We start from the raw sequence: 25,064 nt of genomic DNA, 5'->3' as shown, positions 1-25,064 counted from the left end.
TGATATATGAATGAGATGTACACTTCCATCTGAAGTCAATATTTATGTAGATTTATTGTAATCTAGCAAATTTACATAATGATTAAATAAAAAAAAGATAATCATAAAAGCATTGAAAATGTGGGAAAAGTACTTGTTGCTACTTTTTCAAGAATCAAATTTGTAGGTTCGAAAGAAACGTAAGCCTTATTAGATGGACTTGATCGATCTGTCTGAGGGCAAAGTGATCAGTAAACGATGGGTTGTCGATGAGAAGCTAGGTGAAGGTTCGTGTGCTACCGTATACAAAGTGCACGATTTGAATGATACTCGAGTGAAAGCTGCTCTCAAAGTAAGCTAAACAAATCAATCATCTATCTATTCACTGTTTAGCAATAAAACGACTGCCTTACGTAATTGATGCCACAAACATAAAATGTGTCTTTTCTATCAGTTGATCACACACACACACACACACACACACACACACACACACACATACACACACACACACACACACACACACACACACACACACACACACACACACACACACACACACACACACACATACACACACACACACACACACACACACACACACACACACACATCTTACTATTTAGCATTATTAATTTCGAAGTTATCCCTTTGGTGACAATAAATCTTTGCAATCATATACAAATAAAGCTCACTAGTCATTAGGAATCTCACCAAAGATAAGTTCACACTTTGTGTTTTAGCATCATTCTCCCTTTCTACCCTAATTTTATTTTAAGAAGAAATCAACATATAATGGAAAGATCCGTGAAATGAGTGATGCAACTAAAACTAATACCATTTCATGTTTAATACCTAGCACATTATCCTCCCTGAATTTTTAAACTTATTCCTTCACGTAGAAAACGCAGAAATAATAGTGCTGGGCACATACCTCATCAGATTTAATATGACAAAAAGGTACTTTTGTCTACTGTAGCACAATTAATTTAATGGTCCTAAAATTATAGGTTGAAGCGCGTTCAGGTGACAATTGCGGCGTATTGAAGAAAGAAGTAGCTGTCATGCGAAAGTTGCAATGTCGAAGACATACTGTTCGAGTGGTACATGCTGCACGTCGTGAATATGTCCCTTTTTCTACTTTTTACTTGGATACTTCTTTCAATTTTTTGATTCTATTATTATAATCTATTACTGGATATTTTTCCCGCAAGAAATTCTGAACTGCTTATCGTATGAAAAGGCAATGTTAAAGCATGACGAATATATTTTCGGGATCAAAATCCGGCATTATACATCAGTGGGAGTTAATGAAATGCATAGCTTAACGATACTGATGGATATATGCAACCATCTATATCTGTCATGGTACCTCCAGAAGACGAACTGCATCGAATATTTGATAACCAAATGACTGACTTTTCTCTTTGATAACTTAATATATAAAGTAATTCACATCGGCATTTAGTAATTCATTAGAATTAATAAAAATATATTACATGACAAACAGTTATTAAATATTTTGATGAAAATTATATTGCAGTATTCATATGTTGTGATGTCACTCTTGGGACCAAATTTAATGCAACTGAAAAAGATGTGCAAAGCAAACACATTTAGTGCTGCGACGACAAATCGAATCGGAGTTCACGCACTGTATGCTATAAAACAATTACATGAAATCGGTTATGTTCATCGAGATATCAAGCCAGGTTAGTCTATCAATATTACTTATAACAGGAATAGTATACAATACAGTGAAATTTGTGTATGGCAACATATAGACAATGACAAAAAAGCATAATCAAATAAATCTCTTGAAAATTTTCAAATATTTCAGCTTAATATTTCATTTCATTTTACAGCAAATATGGTAATCGGACGGCGTGGACATGAGGCACGTATTATTTATCTGATTGATTACGGTATGGCACGAGAATATGCAATTTGGGAAGAAGGTTACGCACGAATTAGGCGGCAGCGTGAGCATGTTCTTATGAGAGGTACAACAAGGTACACTTGAATCAAATACTTCAGCAAATATGTAGCTGATTTTTCCAAAAGCCTTCATGATTTTATGACATTGGTGATTCCCTTTAACATTGTTTTTTAAAGATTTGTTGTCCAGTACAGCGATCTTAATTAGGTATTGTTCTCCGACAGTTCATGCCCGAATGGAGCAGGGAAGAAAGGATGATTTGTGGTCGTTAATTTACGTCCTTGTCGAATTACATGCCGGATTGCCTTGGCGTGGTATCACTGTACGTATTTTACGAAGAGTTTTTGTGTCATTTAAATATCAATATAAAATCTGGAATTTTTACTAAGATTTAGAATTCGTTGAATGTTTCCACATGAAATCTGCATGAAATTTGTTGTGTCTTACATTACCAGGAAAAAGAAGTGGGCATAATGAAGGACAAAATAACAGATGAAGTATTGATGGCAGACTGTCCACCGGAATGGATCCACATAATGAAGTACATACGGACATTGACTTATGAATCAAGACCTGACTATAAGAAAATTTATGATTTGATGATGAGTTGCATGAAGCGACTCAGTGTTTCCTTTTCCGATCCATATGACTGGGAAATCAGTTTCTCTTCCAAGGTAGAAGTTCAAACTCGAAAATTGAATTTTATCTCAACTTTCCCAAATGACAGAAATATGTCTTTTTGAAAAGAAAATCGGTCTTTTTTTTCAGTCGTCTCCAACCACAACTACGATTAGAACGGAAGCAACAACAACAACAACACTCATTACGAAAGAATCATCGAACACAAAATCCATCAATAATAGACAACTGTACAATTTCCCACCCACCACGGATCCCAAAGAGTTCGAGTGTAATGATATTGGGATATAACCAGAAAACACAACCCCAAAAATTGTTGAAGTTCTTCATGTTTTAATTAAAATTACGGATAAATTATGTGAATTGATTTGTGAGCTGTTTCGACAAAAGGATTGCCACGAAAAAATTTCGGATGATTGAAGGACTATATCGTCTAGAATCCGATGAGAAAAACTAAGGCAAGCGTGAGAGAGTGCAATTATTTTAAATATGTGAAGATTATAGAAGAGAAAAAATTTGAAATTAGGAAAACCAAGTGTTTAAAGAAGCCTATCGAATTATTCACCAGTTCATCTCTATCCTTTACATGGATAAATCGTCGCTACTGTGCTTGTTACCCCTTAGTAGAATGATGACTTCATTCTATTTCCATTATTATGCTAATTAAATATTCATCCAATATAAATTTCTTTTTTTTTTCAATTGTTACAGCCGCTTATTTTCTCTCAGCAAAATAAGTAACAATAGATTTGAATCAACAGATCCTTTCCAAGAGAGATCAGGTTTGACCTAAATGAAGCAGTAAACTTCATGTAGTGAATCACTCTTCTCAAAACATTGACGAAAAATTTAAATGTAACAACACGACATCAAGACCATTAATAACAATAATAATACAACATGATATCTTCGTTTCATTTGGTTCTCGTCAAAGTCGCATATAAATATTTATTTGTCTAGTACCACCTGCAGGCTGTGTTGTCGCTTCTTTTGAATTCTGGGTGGTGTTGATGGGATGGGCGTCGCTACCTTTGCAAGTGCACGTTGTACATGGCGAGAAGTGTCTTAATCTGTAGTTACACGAAGATACTTCCCCAACCGTTTTCTACTACCACTGAAGCATGCTTGCTTCAAGGATAATAGAAAACATTTCATTTCAAACATAACTAAATTTCCTTCAAGAAATGCACTTGTTGTGTGTCCTGTTATTCGCTTGGTTTACTTACGATATTCATAGATTAATGGTATGGTGACGAAAGGAAGCTAATCGTTTTTTTTTTTCTTTTTCTTTTTTTTAGTGTTTCATTGCTTTCAATTTACTCTTCCCGAATTCAAAATTATCTTTACAACATTAGCAGTATTGAAGGATTTATTCTTCTTCGATTAGGATTGTACATGGTGTGATTTGTGGTGTTTGACAGAGCTATGCAGTGTTTCTTGTTGGTCATAAATTTGGGGGACCTGTGGCTAAAACGTTGGTGGAAAAGAGTGAGTGCTCACAGTTTGTTATTAATTCCGCATTTTATGTCTTCATTTGTTCACTTTATATAGGTGACGTGAGTGGTGTATCTCATGGATGAAGATATGGAAATGTTCAATGTTTTTGCGGAAGGTAGTAGTTCATCCAGTAGTACGAGTAGGAAGGAAGTGTCGAATAGGTCCGTCCAGAAGACAGAGGTAATTCGTTCAAAAAGTTTTCTTCGCAAAGTTAATTTGATCTCGATTTATCTATGGTGTCAATACTGTCAGATTGAGTTATCCAGATATTTACTGCAATATTTTGCCGATTTTAGTATTTTCTCCATTCTTTACGATGTTTTTTAAAAACCTTTAAGTTCTTCTTTAGAATTTGACTTTTAAGTCTTTTATTAAATGTTTTATTTTTTTAACTGATATATGGCTGTTGGTTACATGTTTGGTTTTTTGATTTTTGAAAAATCATGTTCAGACGAGTAAGAAAAAGCAAAAGGAAGCTCGTGAACGAGCCAACCAATTGCTGGGACAATTAGCGGCAGGCAATGCTGCAAATAAAGATATTAAAGTGGTAACAAGTGATGACGATGGTTATGGCGATGATAATGCAGATGACAACGACACAGGTATCTTTATTGATTTACTCGATTGTATTTATTGATTCAGTAAATTTAATAACTTTTACCTCATGTCTAAAGTGCTTCTTTTACACCAGTAACAAAGGTTTTTTTTTTTTTTTTTTTTCTAGGATTATTACCGAAAAGGTCGAAAAATGAGACTATGGAGGAGCTTCCTGGTTTAGCTTCCCATCCACGAAACAATATCAAAACTGTCGAAAGTGAAGGAAATTGTTCACACGAAGTAGTTTCATGACCTTTCAAATTATTAAACAAAATTTTTTGGTTTTCCTGCCTTTGCACGACCATTTTTCCAGATCGTCTTGCCACCAAATATGGAATATGTACCATTGAAGCCACGTACAACAGCTCCGGCCAAGATGTATGAATTCCAGTTAGATGCCTTTCAAAGAGAAGCAATCACCTGTATTGATAATAGTCATTCCGTTCTTGTATCAGCCCATACTTCTGCTGGAAAAACTGTTGTTGCATTGTAAGTCTTTTGGAATCGTATTCATGCTGGTCAGTTCTCGTAAATTTCATACAATGAAATTTATAGCAACATACTTTACCTTCAAAGTTTTTTGCACTTGCAAGACTATGTAGTTCCTTTTACTGCATGCTAAGGTTGTTGAGAAAAATTGTTAAGATACATTGCTTTAAGTTATCAATTAAGCAACATATAAAGTGCAACTAAATTCTATAATTTAGATATGCGATAGCGATGTCTTTACGTGATAAGCAGCGCGTTATATATACTTCGCCTATCAAAGCCTTATCTAATCAAAAATATCGAGAATTGGAAGAGGAATTTGGTGTAAGTTTTTTTCGTAACTTCATAATAATGTGAAAAATTTCTGTAGATTGATTTTTGTCAAATGATTTTAGGATGTAGGTTTGATGACTGGTGACAATACGTTGAATCCGGATGCTTCTTGCATTGTCATGACGACAGAAATTCTGCGATCAATGTTATACCGTGGTTCGGAGATTATGAGGGAAGTTGGCTGGGTAATTTTCGATGAAATTCACTATATGCGCGATAAAGGTTTGTGATTTTCAGAAAATTATTCTAACGTTCATAAATTTCTGGTTCGTACGGACGACTGTCTTTAGTATGCTCCAAAAGAGATCTTATATGGATGTATTCGCAGCTGTGATGTATGAATCCAGCATTAAAAAATTGCTTTTTAATGAGGTGTTTGCGATATTTATTTTTTAGAGCGTGGCGTTGTGTGGGAAGAAACAATTATTTTACTACCTGACACTGTACATTATGTTTTTCTTTCTGCTACAATTCCAAATGCAAGGCAGTTTGCAGGTCAGTCTTACTTGTACAAATAAAATATTGAAAAAAAAAAAAAAAACTTTTACAAATAAAATACTAAAAAAAGATGAACTGTTATTGCTTTAATGATATTTGTGGACTTTTCTTCTATTGTTTTATTGAAATTTCATAAAAATGATTTTGCAGATTGGGTAGTTTATCTTCACGATCAACCGGTTCATGTTATATATACCGATTATCGTCCAGTGCCTTTGCAGCATTTCATATACCCAGCTGGTGGTTCAGGCCTATATGAAGTTGTAAATATGCAGGTAAGTTTTGTTTTCCGGTTAGCCTTGTTGCCTTTTTTGAAGCGATTCTCTACTATTATTCGTTTGTGTTCTAAGATTTATTACAGTCCTGTTTTTGTATCGACATAATGATTTGATTCTCTAAAAAAGATATTTTAGGGAATTTTTCGAGAGGATAAATTTACTGAAGCAATGAATGTGCTGTCACAAGTGGGAGATGCAGGACAGGGTGGAATCAACAGAGGGAAGAAAGGTGGAACATCAGGTAATCTTATGATTGATTTTTATATTGTTTATTCTAAAAGTTTTGTCTATTGATACTTTGTTGTTATTTTTTTTTTTTTGATTGGTTTTATTGTGATCTTCCTTTCATTTGTTTCGATACCGTCTTCAAATTAAAAAATCTTTGTGTTTTGAAGGAACAGTTGGTCTTACTGTTTACTGTTATATTTTAAGTAATCTATCTAAATTTCTTTTATCTGCTACAGCGATTATTTTTGATAAATTTGCAAGAGTGCAAAGAGCTTTGAGTATTATCTGTGAAAAAGTATTACTGACAGACTTTTACATTACCAAATGAATTTTAAAAAGTAGGATTTTTGAATTCCTTAATTTTAGGTTATTAAAAAGTTATTTGTTTTGAAAATATATTTATATTTTCATCTCTCCAGGTACACCTCATGTGGTGAATATAATCCGTACGCTTAAGGAACGAGACATGATTCCAGTCATCATTTTCTCATTCAGTCGAAAAGAGTGTGAAGCATATGCAACACAAATGACGAGTTTGGACTTCAATACAGGTATTTTATATATATATATATATATATATATATATATATATATATAAAAAAAAAAAATATATATATATATATATATATATATATATATATATTTTCGAAGAGGTTTGAACTTCAGTAGCATTTGCATAATTTTTTAGAAGATGAAAAAGCAAAGGTAAAAGAAATATTTGTTAATGCAATCAGTTTGTTATCCGATGAAGACAGCAAATTGCCTGAAATTGGACGAGTGCTACCATTGTTGTTGCGTGGTATTGGTGTGCATCATTCGGGTTTATTGCCAATTGTTAAGGAAGTGATCGAAATTTTATTCGGAGAGGGTTTAATCAAAGTAAGTCTAACAATGTGTAATTTATCTCTTTTCAGTTTATTGAAATTTGTAGCACAAACAAGACAGAAACTATTTTATTACGAATGAAAGTTATTGCAATATTGGCAGGAGATAAAAGAAAAATTATTAATGAATGGTAAAGTTTTTCTAGGGACGCATTATTTGAAGTTTTCAAAATTAAGTTAATAATAGCATACGATGAAATAAAGGCATACGATTGCAAAAATGCATAGGCACTTCATCAAATGAAAATATCGTAAAATCGTATGCCATATCAGTGAAAGTATTTTGTAGACTTTGTTTGCCACCGAAACTTTTGCTATGGGTCTAAATATGCCTGCTCGGACAGTGCTGTTCACATCGGCAAGAAAATTCGATGGAAAAGATTATCGGTTTGGATTATTTTTATTTGGTTACAAATTTTTTATGTTTTCTCCTTTGCAATCATCAAAAGAGTTAACAGTGTGGTACCTATCACAGTTTAAGTACATGTTAGTTGTGGACCTTGAGGAACTTTTTTGTGCAAATATACTCTCGCAATTCATCTAGATATATGAGGATTAGAGTTTTTAATATTTTTTCTCCCATTCATTTTGGTTAAAAATCGGTGTTTTCAGTTGGATTACATCAGGTGAATATATTCAAATGAGTGGGCGAGCTGGACGTCGTGGTAAGGACGACCGTGGTCTTGTAATATTAATGGTTGATCAGCAAATGGGACAGGATGTGGCAAAACAAATTATTAAAGGTGATTCTTTATGAAAGGATTTTGTCTACATATCTGTTATTGGAATTTATGGAGAAATTTTTCTCATTGATTTCCTTTAAGGTGCGCCAGATCCACTTAACTCGCAGTTTCGCCTGACTTACAATATGGTTTTGAACCTCCTTCGAGTTGAAGGGATAAATCCTGAATTTATGCTAGAGAATTCATTTTATCAGTTCCAGAATTATGATGCCTTGCCGCAGCTCTATGGAAGTTTGTTATATATTAGTTATTGATAGTCTTATAAAAGTTTCATATAAATTTCTTCAGTTTGGAATTAAATTTGCAGACGTAGAAAGGAAGAAAGAAGAACTTTCTGCTTATAAAATTGACAAAGAAACGGAAATATCAGGTTATTATCAAATGGAAAAACAGATTAATGTATTGAAAGAAGCTGTAAAAGAAGTGGTCACGAAACCAAAATATCTTGTACCCTTTCTGCAAGCTGGACGTTTGCTTCATGTTTGTTTATTTTGTATAAATCATGATCTTTTTGTTTAATTTCAGCTTGAATTTGGTCCCAGATATTATTGTATATTTTTTACTCCCAATTTTTTTTCGATATCGTGAAATATTAACTCTATGCGCTCAGATTGTTTCAAACGGCAAAGATTTTGGGTGGGCAGCTCTGTTGGACTTCCACAAAAAAGCGAATCCGGTTGATCCTCTTGGCTTGGACGTGATGTATGTACTAGATGTATTGATATTGCTGTCTACAGAAAGTGCGAAAAATTTATCAGATATTACACAGTTGCGGCCGCCTAATGCAAATGAGAAAGGGGTGGTAGAGGTCATTATTAAATCATATTTTTTTTTATCATTAACGAAAATATACCATTATTTTTTAATTTTTTTTATTAAAATATATCTTTTTTTTTAGTCGCTAACGAAAAATATACCGGATCTCCTTTCTAAATAATATTGATGATGAGTTGAAATGCTATTTAGGTTGTATCTGTTGCTATCAGTTGCGTATCTGAAATAAGTGCAGCACGCGTAAAATTGCCACAGAATCTGAAAGCATACGAGGGGAAACAAAGTGCTGGTCGCGTTATAAAAGTAACAGCTTTATAATCTAGCAGCATATTCCAGCCCTTATTGTTGTATTTTATCAATGTTTTTCCATATTCTCTTTACGACGTTTCAGGAAGTTTTGAAAAGGTTCAACGGAATAATGCCTTTGCTTGACCCGTTAAACGACATGAAAATAAATGATTCAGTGCTACAAGAAAATATTATTAAATTGCAAGCGCTGGAAAAACGAAAGGATAGTCATCCTTTAAAGTACGTTTGCCTCCAGTTTAATATTCAAATCGCATTGGTGTTTGCAGTTTTCTGACTAATGGAAGCAGTTTAGGGAAAACAGTAAATTTGACGAAATCTACAAGCAGTATGAAAAGAAACTAGAATTGGAAGCGGAACTGAAGGTGGCAAAAACTGAGCTAAAGAAAGCGCAAAGTTTATTGCAGCTAGATGAGCTGAAATGTCGCAAGCGTGTGCTTCGAAGGTTGCAATATTGTGACGAGAATGATGTGATTACACAAAAGGTTAAAGATGCAATTAATTGTAAAAGTAATATGGATTTCTAGGAAAATGCCGACTAAAATATTTCCTAATATATACTGTTATCTCACTATATCATTTAATTTAGAACGCTTTAATTCTCGGTTTTTTCTCATAGTGGGTGAGCTGAATAGACATGGAAGTCGAGTGAGAGTTCTGCATTTCAGGGGCGTGTATCGTGTGAAGTAAGTGCTGCAGATGAGTTGATGTTAACGGAGATGATGTTTGGTGGCATATTTACCGAACTCGCTACTCCACAATTAGCAGCTTTACTCTCATGTTTTGTATTTGAAGAGAAAGCAGGAGGAACAAAATTAGCAGATGATCTTAGTGGATGTTTAAGAGCAATGCAAGTGAGCCATTTATTATTTTGTGTTAAGATTAATGAATACATTAATTGTTCTCATTTAAGTGATCCATTTTTGATTTTTTACTGACATTAATGCAAACTCATACACTGTCTGGTTTATTCCATCAGTTCTTATCTCTTAATTTTGAAAAAATTTGGTAGACTACTTATTTTCTCCTGCGGTAGATCTCCATAAGATCGAAAGAATAGATTTAGCAAGCAATATTTGTTTCTTTTCCATCAGTAGTGTAAAATTTTGGACGACCTGCTTTTTTCAATTTCTGTAGCCCATGTGGAATAAAATTTTTTGATTGCTGTTTTTCACCTTCAAATCATTGCTCCAGGAATACGCCAGACGTATTGCAAGAGTGACAAAGGAATCAAAACTTGAGATTGATGAAGACAAATATGTTGAATCGTTTAAGCCGCATTTAATGGACGTAGTCCATGCATGGTGCACTGGTGCTTCTTTCGCTGAAATTTTAAAAAAAACAGATGTTTTTGAAGGTACTAGTATACTTATTTGTTTTGTATATGTGTTCTATCTGTCTATATGTTTATGTTTGTATGCATATGTATGCGTTCTTCCATTGGTTATTTTATGACTAGCTGATGAGAATAGTTACATTCAGTTACTACTTTCCTCATTATCCTCATTCTATTTTAATCAAATTGCAGGTTCAATAATTCGTTGCATGCGACGTTTGGAAGAATTGCTGCGTGAGATGGTGGGTGCTTCAAAAGCAATTGGAAATGGAGATCTGGAAGCACGTTTTGAACAAGCACGAGTACTTTTGAAACGTGATATCGTTTTCACGGCATCGTTATATTTATAGTGAATAGATCGATTCGCCTACACTATGTATAGTTCTCGTTTCACATGAACATGTTTCTTGTTTTTTATTTTGCAAGGTATTTCTCTTAGTATTTTTGTTTTATGGTTGAAGGACAGATCGTTTATTCAGAAATGACGGCCTATGGAATAACTATATATTCCCTTGAAAATGATTGGAAAAAAAATTCTGAATGAATTTTTGGAGTTGCTTAGCTGATCTCATTGTTATTGAAGCATTCGTATGCAGCTGTTATTACATTTTTTTCTTTTTTTTTTTTTTTTTTTTTCATTTTCTTTTAAAAGATGAAAAGTACTACTTGACCAATGTGCTGATGGACAACATAATGATAATTTTATTCTGTGTTTCCTCTTCTGCTCTCATTTCTAATCAGCACAAGGTTACTAGGAGAGTGGTTCGGAAGTGTCCGTTGATGAGAGAATGTTGTGAAGTGTGTCCGATCACTTTTTGTGCAGTGTCTTATTATATTAGTTGAATTTTCTATTTTTTGTTGAAATAAATTCCGTAAAATTCATAATATAAAAATCCCACCAAAATAAGGTGCAGAAGCCAAAGCTGAATTCGATGCAAATACAGTTTGCATAGAGTGGAGAACTATCGGCCTAGAAAAGCACGATGTCTTTATAACATTCTTATGCTTCAAATTGAACTTTATTTGACTTTTTACTTATCCCTATTCTTACCTCAATTAGCATCACAAACTTTGATCGGAACTGCATAATATCAAAGCAGTAAGAGATTTTTCTTGCGTTGCAAGAGTTCTTCATTGCCAAACTACTTAAACAATTTCACTCTGTTCATTCCCCCTGTTTTCTTCCGATTTTTGAAATAAATTCATGGGTTTGTTTTTGTACTGTTTTTTTTTTTGTATTATTAAAGTGACTTAGAATTTTTTTAATCAGTATGAGATAGAATGAATTAAAATTGGGTCCACGACGCATCATAGGACAATGTAATTAAATTCTATCACATTATAGGTGCGATGACATTAAATGATTGTTCATTCTTATGCTCAAGTGAATTTTGACTAAAATTTGGACCGATATGGAACTTTGGACATAATTTTTCACTGTAATTTTTTCTTGACATTTTTGATTTCCACTTTCCATTCCTATTTCCTTTTAAAGCTTTGTACTTAGATACTCTATAATAAGGTATAATTTTATTAAACTGCGGATGCATTACTGAAATGAATTCAAAACTTAGGTACTACTTTACAAACAACAGATATGTCGAAGCACGACAAGTGTGCATCATTTGCAGGTTATATTCTCTGTTCGGAACATTACATGTCACATCGACTGTATATATATGTATATATATATATATGCCTTTTATTAAATGGAGAGTTTTATGCTTCATTCGTGCTCATTTCTGGGATGCATTATTGATCTTTTCACCTTTTGCCCATTGCTATGACAATAAGTTCAACTATTTGCATACAGAATATATGCGACTTGTGGTAGTTCAAATGATGAGAGATATAATTTGTTGTCAGTTAGTGGACAATATATATTACACTATAACCAACCACAAAATTATAAGCAAATCTTTTTTCCACAAACCTGTTGGCCATGTCATCCCAAGGATCAGAACGGAGCCTTAACGAACTTTACACGTCTTACCATGATATCATTCGAATGCATCCATCTACAGTGGATTAATAAACGTTTGTGTAGACTTGACGTACACTTGACAGCGTTTGCAAATTGCCAACATTCTCGATATGGATTGGTGTCAAAATATTTTTCATTTTTTATCAGGGAAAAAGACAATATTTGACAATTTGTAAATGGTCATTTCAGGTGATACGCAGAGTACAAAGGTAACTGGCAAATTCGTATTTTCTATACATTGTCTATTATGCTCCGCCGGCAATGAAATTTTTTATAGAATTGATCTTATAGGTAATTTTTATGATCCTATTTAAACTTCAACTTTCATAAAACGATTTTTTTATTCTTTTGTATTTTGCTGTGATACTGTTGTAAAAGATATTTTCGGACTAATTATATATTTCAAACTTATTACTTATTTTACTGAAACATTCGTTCGATTTCTTCGCTGAAAACTGATTATACAGATCCGATCTATAAAAAAAATTTTTTCTTGAGTGAAATCTTTCGTTCCATAACAAAGAACTCTAACCTTTGATTGTGGTCACTGAATCAACCGACCTTTTAATTTCCTATGCAAATCTATAAGTTGCACAAATTTTTTGTAGTATCTATAAAATTTATAATTGCCAGACTTTATTTCAACTTTTAATATTTTAATATATAATATTTTCAGTCGATATGATTTGAGGTATTTTCAGAACATTTAACAAACCACAGAATCATATACTCTTTACAAAGATCCACGAACTGGGTTGCTAAATTGGCAAAAGGTAATGATCAGTCGATAGTTAAACTTCAGCCACTGATAGCTAGTAGATTAAATACAATATAACCAGTCAGTATCATGGCTGTATATATCTTCTTCTAGAAGTATAAATACTAGCAGTAGTAAGACTGTACGAAGAAGATCTGAATCAACTGCTAGTTCTCTGAAAAAATTTGTTAATGATTTTTAGTGCTAGTAATTTCAGGTAAAATATCCAAGCCATCACTTTTTGTCTGTTAGAGCCAGTGGAATTTATAATTCATACGGAATCCATCTTATGCCAAATTCATTAAATGTGACTTTTCAAGTGGTAGATGCATAAATGATTACGTTTAAGTAAAGTCCAAAAATTTTGCTGTTGGAAATTTTTTTTTTTGAAGTTGGAAATTGACTTTATGAATCTGATTTCAAAATTCTCTATTCCATCACGACGAGGCATCCAAAAATTCCTTTCAGAAAACGGACGTTTAAATATACCCATAAAGTCCTCGATAAGCAGTGGTAAGGGCAAAAAGTTTTGCAGATTTTTGATGGCAAATATGGCAAATGAAAGTATTGTTGGTGTTGTTTTTGTTGCTGTTGGCGTCTATTAGTCTGCTTCGATGCGCTTATTGTGCAATAAACCTTGACGATCAAGGAACGATAGATTTTCACTGAACATTTCCCTATAAAGAAGATTTCTGAAAAAAGACACCGTAACAATGTCTTGTCTTTGACCGTTGTTTATGTTGACAAATGCATTTATACTTTTCAACAAGCTGTTTCTGACCATCATAGGGTGTTCATCGTTGAACAGTTTTGCAGTGATTCGTATCTCTTCTCAAATGTTGAATTTCCTGATAGCATTTTTTTCTTTTTATAACGCGAATTGAATTTTATAATTCATCGAAACACAGCCAGCAATGCCGATAATCATGTAACTAAAAATAATCAATGCCTATTAATTGTAGTGCTCTAATTTAATTTCAAATTTAGTAGTGTAGAATTCTAAGCCAGGCTAGACAATAAATAATCCATCATTATATTCATCCATATAGTTGCGAGCTATCCGCTGAAAGTACTGCTGAATTGAGCGAATTTATACTGTGTGAAGGGTTTGTTGTTCGAATAACAAAATTACGAAATTATGAAAGGTAGTTCCATTTTTATCAAAGTTTCAATTCGAATTATGAAAACACAGCTTCAGTTTTTTTAGGCGAGAAATAAATGTGATGTTCTAGAAGAATTTAGTATATGTTATTGGTTTGTTATTAATAATATACATTGTAGAACAGATGGGGAAATGATGGAGAAACCGCTGCTTTTTATCCTTTACTTTTGCATTACTCGAATTAATTTTTGAAAGTGATGAAGTAAAGTTTTTCTTGTGGTTTCATAAAGGATAAGGAAGAAATATGAGTTATATGTAATCATTTCAATGCCAACAATTTGCACATAACTGTTTCTGTTCGATTTCAATAAGGAATAATTTTGTGATATGTTTTGCATCAGTTACTATTGTTAAACGAAAGATTAATAAGGGAAAGAAGATGCCATAATTTGAGGAAGCAATTAAGGCTTGAACGATCGAGAGGAAGAATGGAACGTTTGAAAAAGATTAGATGGCAAAGGAAAATGAATGATAGGAATAACTGGACGACATTCATTTGTCTTAACTCATAAATGCGCTTTGGATCAATTTTGTAGCAAAGGTAATTAAAATTTATAGCACGAATTAATAATCTTATTCTTTATATAATATGACGCAGAGAGAAATTTATCGGAAAAGGTAAAAATGAATTAAATTCGTGTCTGTAATGGAAAAAAAAGTTTTACAGTAAGAATAATCGAAGTTTTGGGAACGATGTTATCTCCATAATCAAACTAAGAACAAAAGAAAAAAGGATTCTTTACAGAATATTACTAATTTATAATTAGGTTTTTTCTAACTATGAATTTGATAATACATAATTTTGAATTTTTAGCAACTTCCTCTCAATATTTACAGCTGTGTTAAATTTGTAAACCTGATTCTGTCTTGAAATGTTTATGTTGTCATTAATTTTCATTATCGTTTTAGCATATTTATTTGGCACTAGTTACTTCCTATCAAAGTTATCAGCAATGACGATAAACAGAGATAATTACTAAATATGATTGTCGACTACAATCATATTTAGTATTATAATGTAATAAGATTAGGGTAATGGCAGAGTCATGATTTCATGGAGCAAATGGAATGAGTTTCATATTTGGTGTAATCGATGTACATGAAAAGCAAAAACAGTGTAAAGAATACTTAGCTAATTATAGTGATCTGATAGTTGCGATTGCGTAAATGACGATAATTCATTGTATGTTCAAAGGGAAATATAGAGAAGATGGAAGGGACGTCTCAGTACTGATAGCTCCGCGGGGTTTCATGCGGTGGTGATAGATGATGGATCATTTGCATTTTGACAGTTGGACCGATACAATACTGAAGTTGAGTGAAGGAACATGAACAGATTCTTTTTACCCTGAAGATACCGCAATAGACTAAATAATTGTTTCAATCTATAAGGCGGTGAGCTACTTTTAAACTAGAGTCCTGCATGCGAAGAAGGAAAGGATAGATGGAAGATGTACGTGATACCTATGAACTGACGTATGAAATGACCTTCAAAATTAATGAAGCAAACTCACATTTGAATTATATGCTGTTTTCTTTTTTGCTAGTCCTGAAAGCTGAATTGATCACGCTATTAATGCTTATGAGATGTTATGACTGATAAGGTGGAATATGATTTATCCTGATATCATGATTATCAAAAATCTGATAATACCAATGATATGGAATTAAGTATCGGTCTGTAATCTCATGTCCTTATAAAAATAAATATCACAAAATAATCTCAGTGTAACAAACCATCTCTTACAAAAAAATGTTGAGTATTATGATAAAATATTCAGAAATAAAAGATGCTTTTAAAATCACTTGCTAAAATTACTAAAATGTCTGCAAATCATATAGCAAATTTTAATTAAATTGTTCTAATACTCTAATACTTTCTAATACATTAAAACATTTTAACCTATCAACAGAAAACAACAAAAGTTGGTTGTCGTAAATCAGAAGAATATGAATTCAAGTGCAATTGTAGTGGTTGGACTATAAAATAACAATCTCTATATTTCATTAAGTAAAAAATTTAATTATACTGTGGTGTCCTCAATTCACATATGAGGGAAAAGAAAAAAATGTTGAAGAGAATAGACAAGCTAAAGTTTTGATTAATATTATTGAGCAGTAAATGATGTTCCTCATCTATCTGATTTAGAATTTCTTGTGAAAAATTTATTGAAGCAGAATAAATGCTGCATCAAATCTTTTCCCATCATTTACTATTTCTTTAATTATGCTAGTTTTAATTATATTAGTCATTTTTTACAGAAACAAACTGATTGTAATTGATGTATTTCTTAGAACAGAAAGTTGTATAAAGCTGATAACTTGTTCATTTACGTACTCATATACTTGTTAATTAATTTTTATTGATCATTCTGTGAGTTATTAATTACTTAATTAATAGATTAGATGTAGTACTCTAAATCATTTTGAAGTTTATTAATTTTATAATAGATTTATCACTTCTGAATTACAATACTACATATTTTTATATATTCAAGTTTACTTCATTTTTTTTTTTTTATTTTAAAATAGTAATCTTTAATCGCAATTGCTTATGCAGAAATGACAATGAATTTCACGAAATGTTCGTTACGATTTTGATTAGTCATTAACATAATTAAAATATAACCATTGCATTAAGTAATGAACAAGTATGCTTGCAAAAGAAGGATAATATTTATTTGGTGAATAGTAACGAAGTTAACTTGACGAAGAACAAATGAGTACCGTAATCTGATGTCCTAGAAAAAGTGTTGTTAACCAAATGATGACACAAAGTGACATGCGTATTGCTCTCCGAATGTCCTCCCATGGTATTACCATGAATGCCTTAGTCATTGGTTGACATGGCTTATTCAATCTCCGCCCACACAAGTAAACTGGTTGCGACGCGACAATACTTGCGACAGTTATCAAACGGTTGCCTCGCCTCCTACCTCGCTGGTTGACACATACACATGTGTGTTCATATTTATGTTGTACTGGATAGAAATGAGTTGCTTGACGATTATTTGTTCATTTCTTTAACTGCTACTACCGATATTTATCACACCATCTTAAGTTAGCTCAATTCAACTTGTAGTGCCTTTCTCTTTTCTCAAGAATTTCGGATAGATTTTGTTTTGAATTTTAACAATAGCTGAAACAAATACAAGAAAACAGCTACAACTGCAGTGCTGAATACCTGTTTGCTGCTGTAAACTTTCTAATGCCAAGACCTGGAAAAAATTCCTACGATGATCAGGTAAACATTTATAGTTGCAAGCATCTATCTCATCTAATTTGTCATGCATACAATTAATGTTTAAATGATGAAATTAAGCTTAGTATAGCTTATTCTTATTTACTTTTCTTTGATCATTGTATCGTGGATAAGTTTAGAAGGATGAATTCACTTTACACTTAAGCATATTATAATTTACTCTTTGTTTTATTGCTTCTACCTGTGTAGACAAATAGAACAGAAATCAGTACAAGATCCAATATTCTTGGTCAGATGTTTTTATCACTTTGTCCACATTTTTCTAAACCTATTACTTTTAAATATACGTTCAAACAGTTTACTCCATTTAATTAAATCGTTTTAAAATGCTTTATGGAGTAGTTTATCAAAATTAATCAGATAAGATTTTATTTTTTATTCTTTAGAAAATAGTTTGAATAAATTTCAGATCTACGACAATTCTTCCAAACTTTCCACCAAAATGCAATATCTTAGCCCAGCAGATGTGTAGACTGGCTGGGTAATCAATCTTGTTTAGATAAGTTTAAGATGCTCATTCGCCATGAAGAATGTCCGAAGTACTTCTGATCTGACTTACTATTTCATATACATTGCAGAAACCTCCTTATTCGTATATTTGGTTGACATATATGGCTATACAGAATTCAGAAGAAAAGATGCTCCCGTTGACTGAAATTTACAGATACATTATGGATAAATTTCCGTTTTATCGTAAAAATACACAACGGTGGCAAAATTCCCTCAGACATAACTTATCATTCAATGATTGCTTCGTTAAGGTATTCGAATGATTTCTTTATTCTTTTCTAACTCAAATAAAATTATCAAAAAATAGGCCTACGTTTTAAAGATTTTAAAATAGAAACGGATTGATTAGTCATTTTTGCTTCAATATTCAATAAATTAAAAGTTAGGAGGACTGGTGAAATGAAGGAACAAGAGTCCCGTACTTTTAAATTTACTTTTAAATCAGCGAGAACAGTGCATGCGTTTGAAATGAAACGACCTCAGTAATCGACGTAATATACTTTTTTATACTTTTTAAGCATATATAATATTGAATTGTTTCTCTCAAAATTTCAAAACTTATTCCTTTTCTTCAAAAATCAAATCAAAAAGTAAGAAAATAAAAAACCATAAGAGTTGTTAAACTCGCTATCTTCTCCTAATTTACTTTTAATAAAATTTCATAATATTCCTTAATTGAATAAAACTCCTTCCTCTTTCGTTTATAGTTTTATGCTAATTAGTTAGTTTTGAATTTCAATATTTATAGAAAAAATTATTCGCATATCCTAATTACCACTGTTACTTCGCTTCAAATATTCTCTCAACAATAGCGAATTTGCAAGTTTTAAGTGAACTTTTTCATTCAGCCAAATTACTAATTACAAAAAAGAAAAAAAATGTTTTGAAGGACGATTTGGAAGATTTATTTTGCATTCACTTTTTTCTCTACAAAAATATATAATATTGGATGGGATCGTAAATAAACTATAACCACCCGCTGTGCACTAAGTGTTACCATTCCGTCCTGGGCAGCTTTACTCCGTCGGTCAGTTATTTTAATCAAAGAAAAAACTGGTTCAAACACTAATAACTAATTTTTTTTTAACACTACAGCATTTTGCTGCTAATCAAGTTGACAGAATCTTCCGTTTCTAATTTCAGTCCCCATTTTGTAATTTTTATTGCATATTTAGCAACTTCGGTCCAAAACAAGGTTTTATTATAATTTATCTTCGAGCTTCATGCTTTTTTTCGCTTTGAGAACAATTCAACTTTTACATAACAATGAATAATACTAAATAATTAACTTCTGCTCTGTTACTTAATTATTTAATTTGACTTTCCATTTGCAAAATATAGAGTTAACTGGTACTTTTAATAACAGCAATCACAACAGTAACGAGAATGAAAAGAGCGTACCGAGCTACCGTACAATGTAAAACTGCAAACATAATGCAACTGAAACTTCATTCTTTTCGGTAATGCTGAGATAGCAATTTTACTTATCAGTATATTTCAAAATTCTAATCTTTAAAAACCCCTCCATTCTTTTACTTTTTTTCTAATTCTTTTACTGTTCACTAAAGTTAAAATTATTAGCAATAATAGTGACAACTCAACATAAACTTAAATTGAAATCTTAATCCTCAATTCAATCCAATTTCTTAAAACAAATAAAATCGATACCTAAATCTATGTCTTTTTTACCATAAACAAACTTGCCATCTTTTATTTAATTGCAACTCGATAATTTTTTGTAAAAATTGGTAATATACAATATTAACTTTTAATGTTTAAAAGCAGTATTCAACAATCCTTTGCTGTCATTACAAATTTATTGAAGTTACTAACAAAAGCTACTAAAGAAGCAGATTTGTAAATAACTTAAATTGAAAGAAAAGAAGAAAATGAATTTCAATCGATATCTAATCATTTCTGTTTCAGATACCACGACGACCAGATAGACCTGGAAAGGGATCTTATTGGGCGGTTCATCCACATGCACTAGGAATGTTTGAAAATGGTAGCTGCTTGCGACGAAGGAAGAGGTTCAAGGTATTTTTCCTCATTTTCGCTAAATTTCATGTTACTGCAAAAGTTTTGTGCCCGATGAATTCAGGAAAACCACCGGAATTGGTTTTGAAATATATAACTTTTTCTGCAAAACTTAATACAACAACTTGGGAAATAATTACAGTGTATCTTTTGCTTCTAAAATGTATTTGCCCTAATGCTATTTATTGGGCAGGTTCAAAGATATGATACCAGCGAAGATTCGCAACATCAATTGCCGAAGATAACCTATCACCAACCTCCATGTTCTTCATTCCAATGGTTATTTCCCACTCATCTGCCATCATCAGTGACATCTGGAACTTTCATGGATCCACAACAATTCTTCCTTACAACTCATAGTCTTCTTTTGTTTCCTTCTTTAACTCAGCAATCAGCTCATTTTTCAACCATTATAACACCAAAATCAATGTGTAATTCTTCTTTTACTATTGACTCAATATTATCATCACCAGCTTGACTGATATCACTTATCAGAGCTTCAGCAAAATCATTGAAAAATTTTTTCGCTTCTTCTAGCAAATTTTATAATTCCAGCAAATGGGAACATCTTTTGCAAATTTGCGTCGTAGGACTTTGAAATGGCACTTACCATTTCAAGAACTTTTATGAACTTAAATTTCATTTCACTCTATTTTAAAATTATCGCAGTCTTTATTCTTATCAACACATGCACGACAAGCTATCTTTAAGCGTCCATTTATAAAATAACTTTCACCGCAATTATGGTAACATAGTACTTTACAGTATCCATCCGCAATTATGGTAACCTAGTACTTTACAGTATCCTTTATTCTTACCAAATTGCCCGCGTGTTCATCATCCATCTATTACAGTTACGGTGTCTGCTTTTGATTGTTATAATTATTACTTGTTTTGCAATTAATTTGATCATGAGTATAAAAGACTTCATTTAATGACAAGCTTAATTCAAATCTAAATTTTGGTTTCAAATAAATAAGCAAATGATTTCTGAGAATTTATTAGAAGCGCGGCAAGTATTTGAATAAATTATTATCTCAATTGTTCTCTAAATTTAGATTTCTGTTAAAAATCCATTTAGTTATAACCAGAAAAAAAAAATGTAAATCAAAGATACTGCCTTTTAGATTTCAAATTTTATCCAACTAAGACAAAAACTCGTAAGCCGTAATTATGAATTAAAATGTATTAAAATGTTATTTATTCTTGTCCTATTCTATAATACTGAAGATGTAAAAGAAATTCACATAACTTTTTCAAGGTATTTTTTTTTTTTTTTTGATTAACAACAAAGATAAGTCTAAAGCATTAAAATTCTGAAGCTTAAACATACCAAAAAGAACAACATAAAAATCACATTTTCTAACAAAATATTATAATCTTGCAATATCATGGTTATTTGAATTTTGCAGATATTTTAATTTCACCCTATTTCAATCGTCACAAATCTCTGCCTTTTATTCCATGAAAGATTTCGTTATAAGAATTGTACCTGTTAATATTGATTAGATTGATGTATATGTGTGATATTGTATTGTATTATTATTATAATTCATTATAATGGATGAATAAACTGAATTTGATCTGTGATCTTCTGGCAGATGACATTGCTTCATTTACTACAGTTGGCAGTATTGCTTATTATAATGCAACAGATGTTTCAGTGTGTTCTTATCCTTTCCTTTCCTATCATTTCTTCTTTATGCTACTCCTTTGGGAATGATTGTCAAATTTATTTGCAATAGTAAAGGGTCATAGCTGTTTTTGTTAATTAAGTGACTGAGTACGAAACGTCTGCATCATACATTGAAGAATGCCATAACTTTGATAAACTTCTTCCTCAGATTTATTAGTAAACTTCGTGGTTTCTAGAACTTCATACTTTGAATAATGTAAGCACTTAGAATGGTCCATTTCATGAAATTAAATTCGTTCAATATTTTATTTCCACTTGCTTAGAATTTTTCAAGGAGAATATTTGTTTCGGCATGCATATTTTATGACGATAGTTATGGTAAATGATGATAATTACAAAGGATTACTATTATTATAACTGTCATCATTACCATAACCATTAACAAGGATATCTTCGAAATTTCCGCATTCAAACAGTTATTTGTGTGATTTTTAGAGATGTAACAGTGAAACAAAAGACAACAATTGTCACTACGATCAAACATCCTTGTTTCTACTATTGCCATTACCATTAAAAATCATACTACCACTTCTGATGTTTTATTATTTTTGTTAATTGGCTATTCCATTGATGATTCTATCACTCATCCAATGGATTTATTTCGCGCTAAAGACGCCATAATCTCACATAATTACAACTCAAATTAAATATTATCAAGCGGCTATGATCCACAATAAATTATCTTTCGTAAAATCTCCTTACTTATAAAGCAAGTGCAAACGAGTTGCCAATAATTGAATTTTTTGATTGGATTTTTGTTGAACCATAAGGAAAATGCGATTTGAGATAAAACTCAATTTCAAAGATAATGCATTCAAAAGAACACAGCCGATGGTGAGAAAAATAAGAATGCAATTACTTGGTGGAATTTCACTAAGACATTAATTCTTCTTAAAATATTTATGAAAGAGCAATGAAATGGACAAAGGATCATACGAGAATGCTTGCTAATTTGAATGTTATCATCCTGAAAAGACGGAATATTAGATAGAATCGAAGGTACATACTCATTTCAAATATTCAAATGCCTGTTTTGAGATGATTGGGTCCTTCCTTATGATGATCTAAGCAAATACCCACGGGAAATCATGGCATTATCCAGAAATTATTTGTTTTCAAACAATTTCTTTCTCCTTTCTTTCTTGTCTTAATCTATCTATACTAATGAAAGTCTATCTGTTAAAGTGTTGACCCTTCCCAACAAATCCATTTAATTCATCATTCTTTTCTCATTTCAAGATCTGAAACAAAAAATCAAATCAGTAATTCCGTTCAATATAACATATAATAATTACAATTCACAAAAATCTGCTTTCTTATTACAGTATCGCCCAAAAATTCATGATGTTTTCATCTAGAAGTGGTAAAATCTTGATAAATGTACTTTAATTTTTGAGAATTGCATCAAAGAAGGACATTTAAAATCAACTATCTAAAAGCATATCAGGTTGATGTAAAGTGCCATATTATGATCATCCCTTTTGAAATAAGAAATCACTCCAGTTTAAATTAGCAACATAAACTAAGAAGTCTGGTGAGTGGAAAGGAACATCATAAGCTTGTATATCTCAGGACAAGAATTTTTCTTTCATGTTGAAAGCTGTCCATATTTTCAAAGTAGGAGCAGAAAAAATAGATGCAAGCGCTGATATTTATCTCTCTTCTCTTCTGATTGCACTACGTAACTTTACGTTTATTCGGACAATTTTCGGGTTGTTCCATGAAACAAAAAGGTGTTTATAGGTTTGAAAATTAATGTCAAGGACATGAGAATATATATGTCGTAGAAAATTTTTTTCAGAAAATGTCTCCTTTTTGCATGTTTGATGGAAAACAAATGCTTCCTATCAAATAAAATACGCGCTTTTTTCTTTTTACTTTTTATCCTACCCATACCTTTCTCGTTGGCCTAACCCAAAACTGGTGCAAAGAAAGAGAGAAATAACTTATGTATGTGGTGCAACTTTTAGATTTAATGCTGGAAAAGATATTTTAAAAGAAAGAATGAAAAATAATAGGTTAGTACATATGGCAATATTTTATGCCCCAATAATTTCTCTCTTTGAATGAAAATTATTTAGTAGATAAAGCTAGTGGTTCAATATCCAATTTAGAAACGGTAATGAGCTTTAAAAAATATCTGTTGTACTTTTTAAAAGTGCTATTCATTCCAATTCGTTCAAATGACACTTTTTTAGGTATGCATATTTTATCAGAATTATTACTACTAGTTTCCTACTACTAACATATGCACAAGAGAAATCCAGAAAATTGCAATTTATTATAAGGAAATCATTGGTTGTGTATTCTTACATAATCAAATTATATGTTTGTTGCGATTCAAAAGTTGAATTACAATCGAAATTTATAGCTAATAAACAGTTAATAGCAAGTATTATTCATTCTAGCATAATAGCTTGCAACAAACTATGCACTAATTTTCACCGAAGACTTTGATGACAGATTTATCCAATTTCATTTAAAATGGAGTGTCTCATAAAAATCACATCAAACAATCGACAAAAAAACTCAAATAACGAAAAAAATGTTGTTTACTTGAAATGTTATCTCTTTGATCTTTAGTGTGCATTAGAGGATTAAGTTATTTTTGAGCGAATTAATACTAAAATAATAGCTTATTATCGTTAAATAATAATTGCTGATTTTTGAACTTAAGAATTTCAATTTGATATAGCCTCATGAGCTTTAAGAAATTGTGATCAAAATTAATGACAGTTTTTTTGAGTAATTGTTTTCCTAGGACCAATTATTCTCTTTTATTAAACTATTTACAAAGGATCTTGGCACTCCTTCGTATATTTATAGAAATTATTTTCAATAATATGTATGAGAAACATATCACATTTCAAATTTCAATACAAAATAAGAAAACAAAATGCAATCATTGAGATGTTTCTGATTATTATCATATTTCACAACTACCAGATATTTCTTCCTTCCTTCTTCCTTATCCCAGTTAAAGATATCCTTCTATATTGTGTTAGAAACATTAGAATATATTTAAAGTTCATGTGCAGAACATTCGGTAATCGTCTGTATGATTTGCTTTTTGTTCTCAGTATTCAGCGAAAAACCAACGAAAATATATCACCACCTTGCTTAGTTCAAAATAGAC

At 31.7% G+C, this 25,064-nt stretch overlaps 4 protein-coding genes across 5 annotated transcripts; all 4 read left to right on the top strand.

Annotated features, from left to right (window-relative positions):
• Positions 1-193: 193 nt before the first annotated feature.
• Positions 194-2,848, top strand: Bm17503 (Uncharacterized protein; the record flags this gene model as incomplete). 2 transcript variants are annotated; one of them, XM_001899890.2, is made up of 7 exons in its annotated part: positions 194-331; positions 990-1,106; positions 1,523-1,691; positions 1,845-1,992; positions 2,126-2,240; positions 2,374-2,592; positions 2,687-2,848. In XM_001899890.2, 7 exons carry the CDS (start codon positions 194-196, stop codon positions 2,846-2,848), a joined length of 1,068 nt encoding a protein of 355 aa, XP_001899925.2. The 2 variants fall into 2 exon arrangements, with proteins under 2 accessions (XP_001899925.2, XP_042934525.1); XM_043078591.1 differs by lacking the exon at positions 2,374-2,592.
• A 1,281-nt stretch (positions 2,849-4,129) lies between these two features.
• On the top strand, positions 4,130-10,870 carry Bma-mtr-4 (Uncharacterized protein; the record flags this gene model as incomplete). Its single annotated transcript, XM_001899889.2, has 22 exons — positions 4,130-4,234; positions 4,506-4,656; positions 4,779-4,891; positions 4,965-5,140; positions 5,359-5,464; positions 5,536-5,695; positions 5,870-5,968; positions 6,122-6,246; positions 6,385-6,490; positions 6,897-7,028; positions 7,166-7,356; positions 7,651-7,748; positions 7,974-8,104; positions 8,186-8,335; positions 8,412-8,584; positions 8,715-8,912; positions 9,071-9,181; positions 9,270-9,406; positions 9,480-9,669; positions 9,853-10,038; positions 10,379-10,541; positions 10,713-10,870. 22 exons carry the CDS (start codon positions 4,130-4,132, stop codon positions 10,868-10,870), a joined length of 3,159 nt encoding a protein of 1,052 aa, XP_001899924.2.
• Positions 10,871-12,680: 1,810 nt separating this feature from the next.
• On the top strand, positions 12,681-13,804 carry Bm1417 (Uncharacterized protein; the record flags this gene model as incomplete). The annotated part of the gene is made up of 3 exons (XM_043078590.1): positions 12,681-12,795; positions 13,206-13,277; positions 13,797-13,804. The coding sequence occupies 3 exons, from the start codon at positions 12,681-12,683 to the stop codon at positions 13,802-13,804; spliced, it is 195 nt and encodes a 64-aa protein (XP_042934524.1).
• Positions 13,805-17,631: 3,827 nt separating this feature from the next.
• On the top strand, positions 17,632-20,710 carry Bma-lin-31 (Uncharacterized protein; the record flags this gene model as incomplete). Its single annotated transcript, XM_043078589.1, has 4 exons — positions 17,632-17,667; positions 18,264-18,446; positions 20,122-20,232; positions 20,426-20,710. 4 exons carry the CDS (start codon positions 17,632-17,634, stop codon positions 20,708-20,710), a joined length of 615 nt encoding a protein of 204 aa, XP_042934523.1.
• Positions 20,711-25,064: the final 4,354 nt, after the last annotated feature.

The sequence above is a fragment of the Brugia malayi genome (assembly GCF_000002995.4).
Source record: "Brugia malayi strain FR3 genome assembly, contig: Bm_v4_Chr2_contig_001, whole genome shotgun sequence".
Taxonomy (NCBI): domain Eukaryota; kingdom Metazoa; phylum Nematoda; class Chromadorea; order Rhabditida; family Onchocercidae; genus Brugia; species Brugia malayi.
The sequence above is the reverse complement of the archived record's forward strand: the minus strand, read 5'-3'. Positions and strand labels throughout refer to the sequence as shown.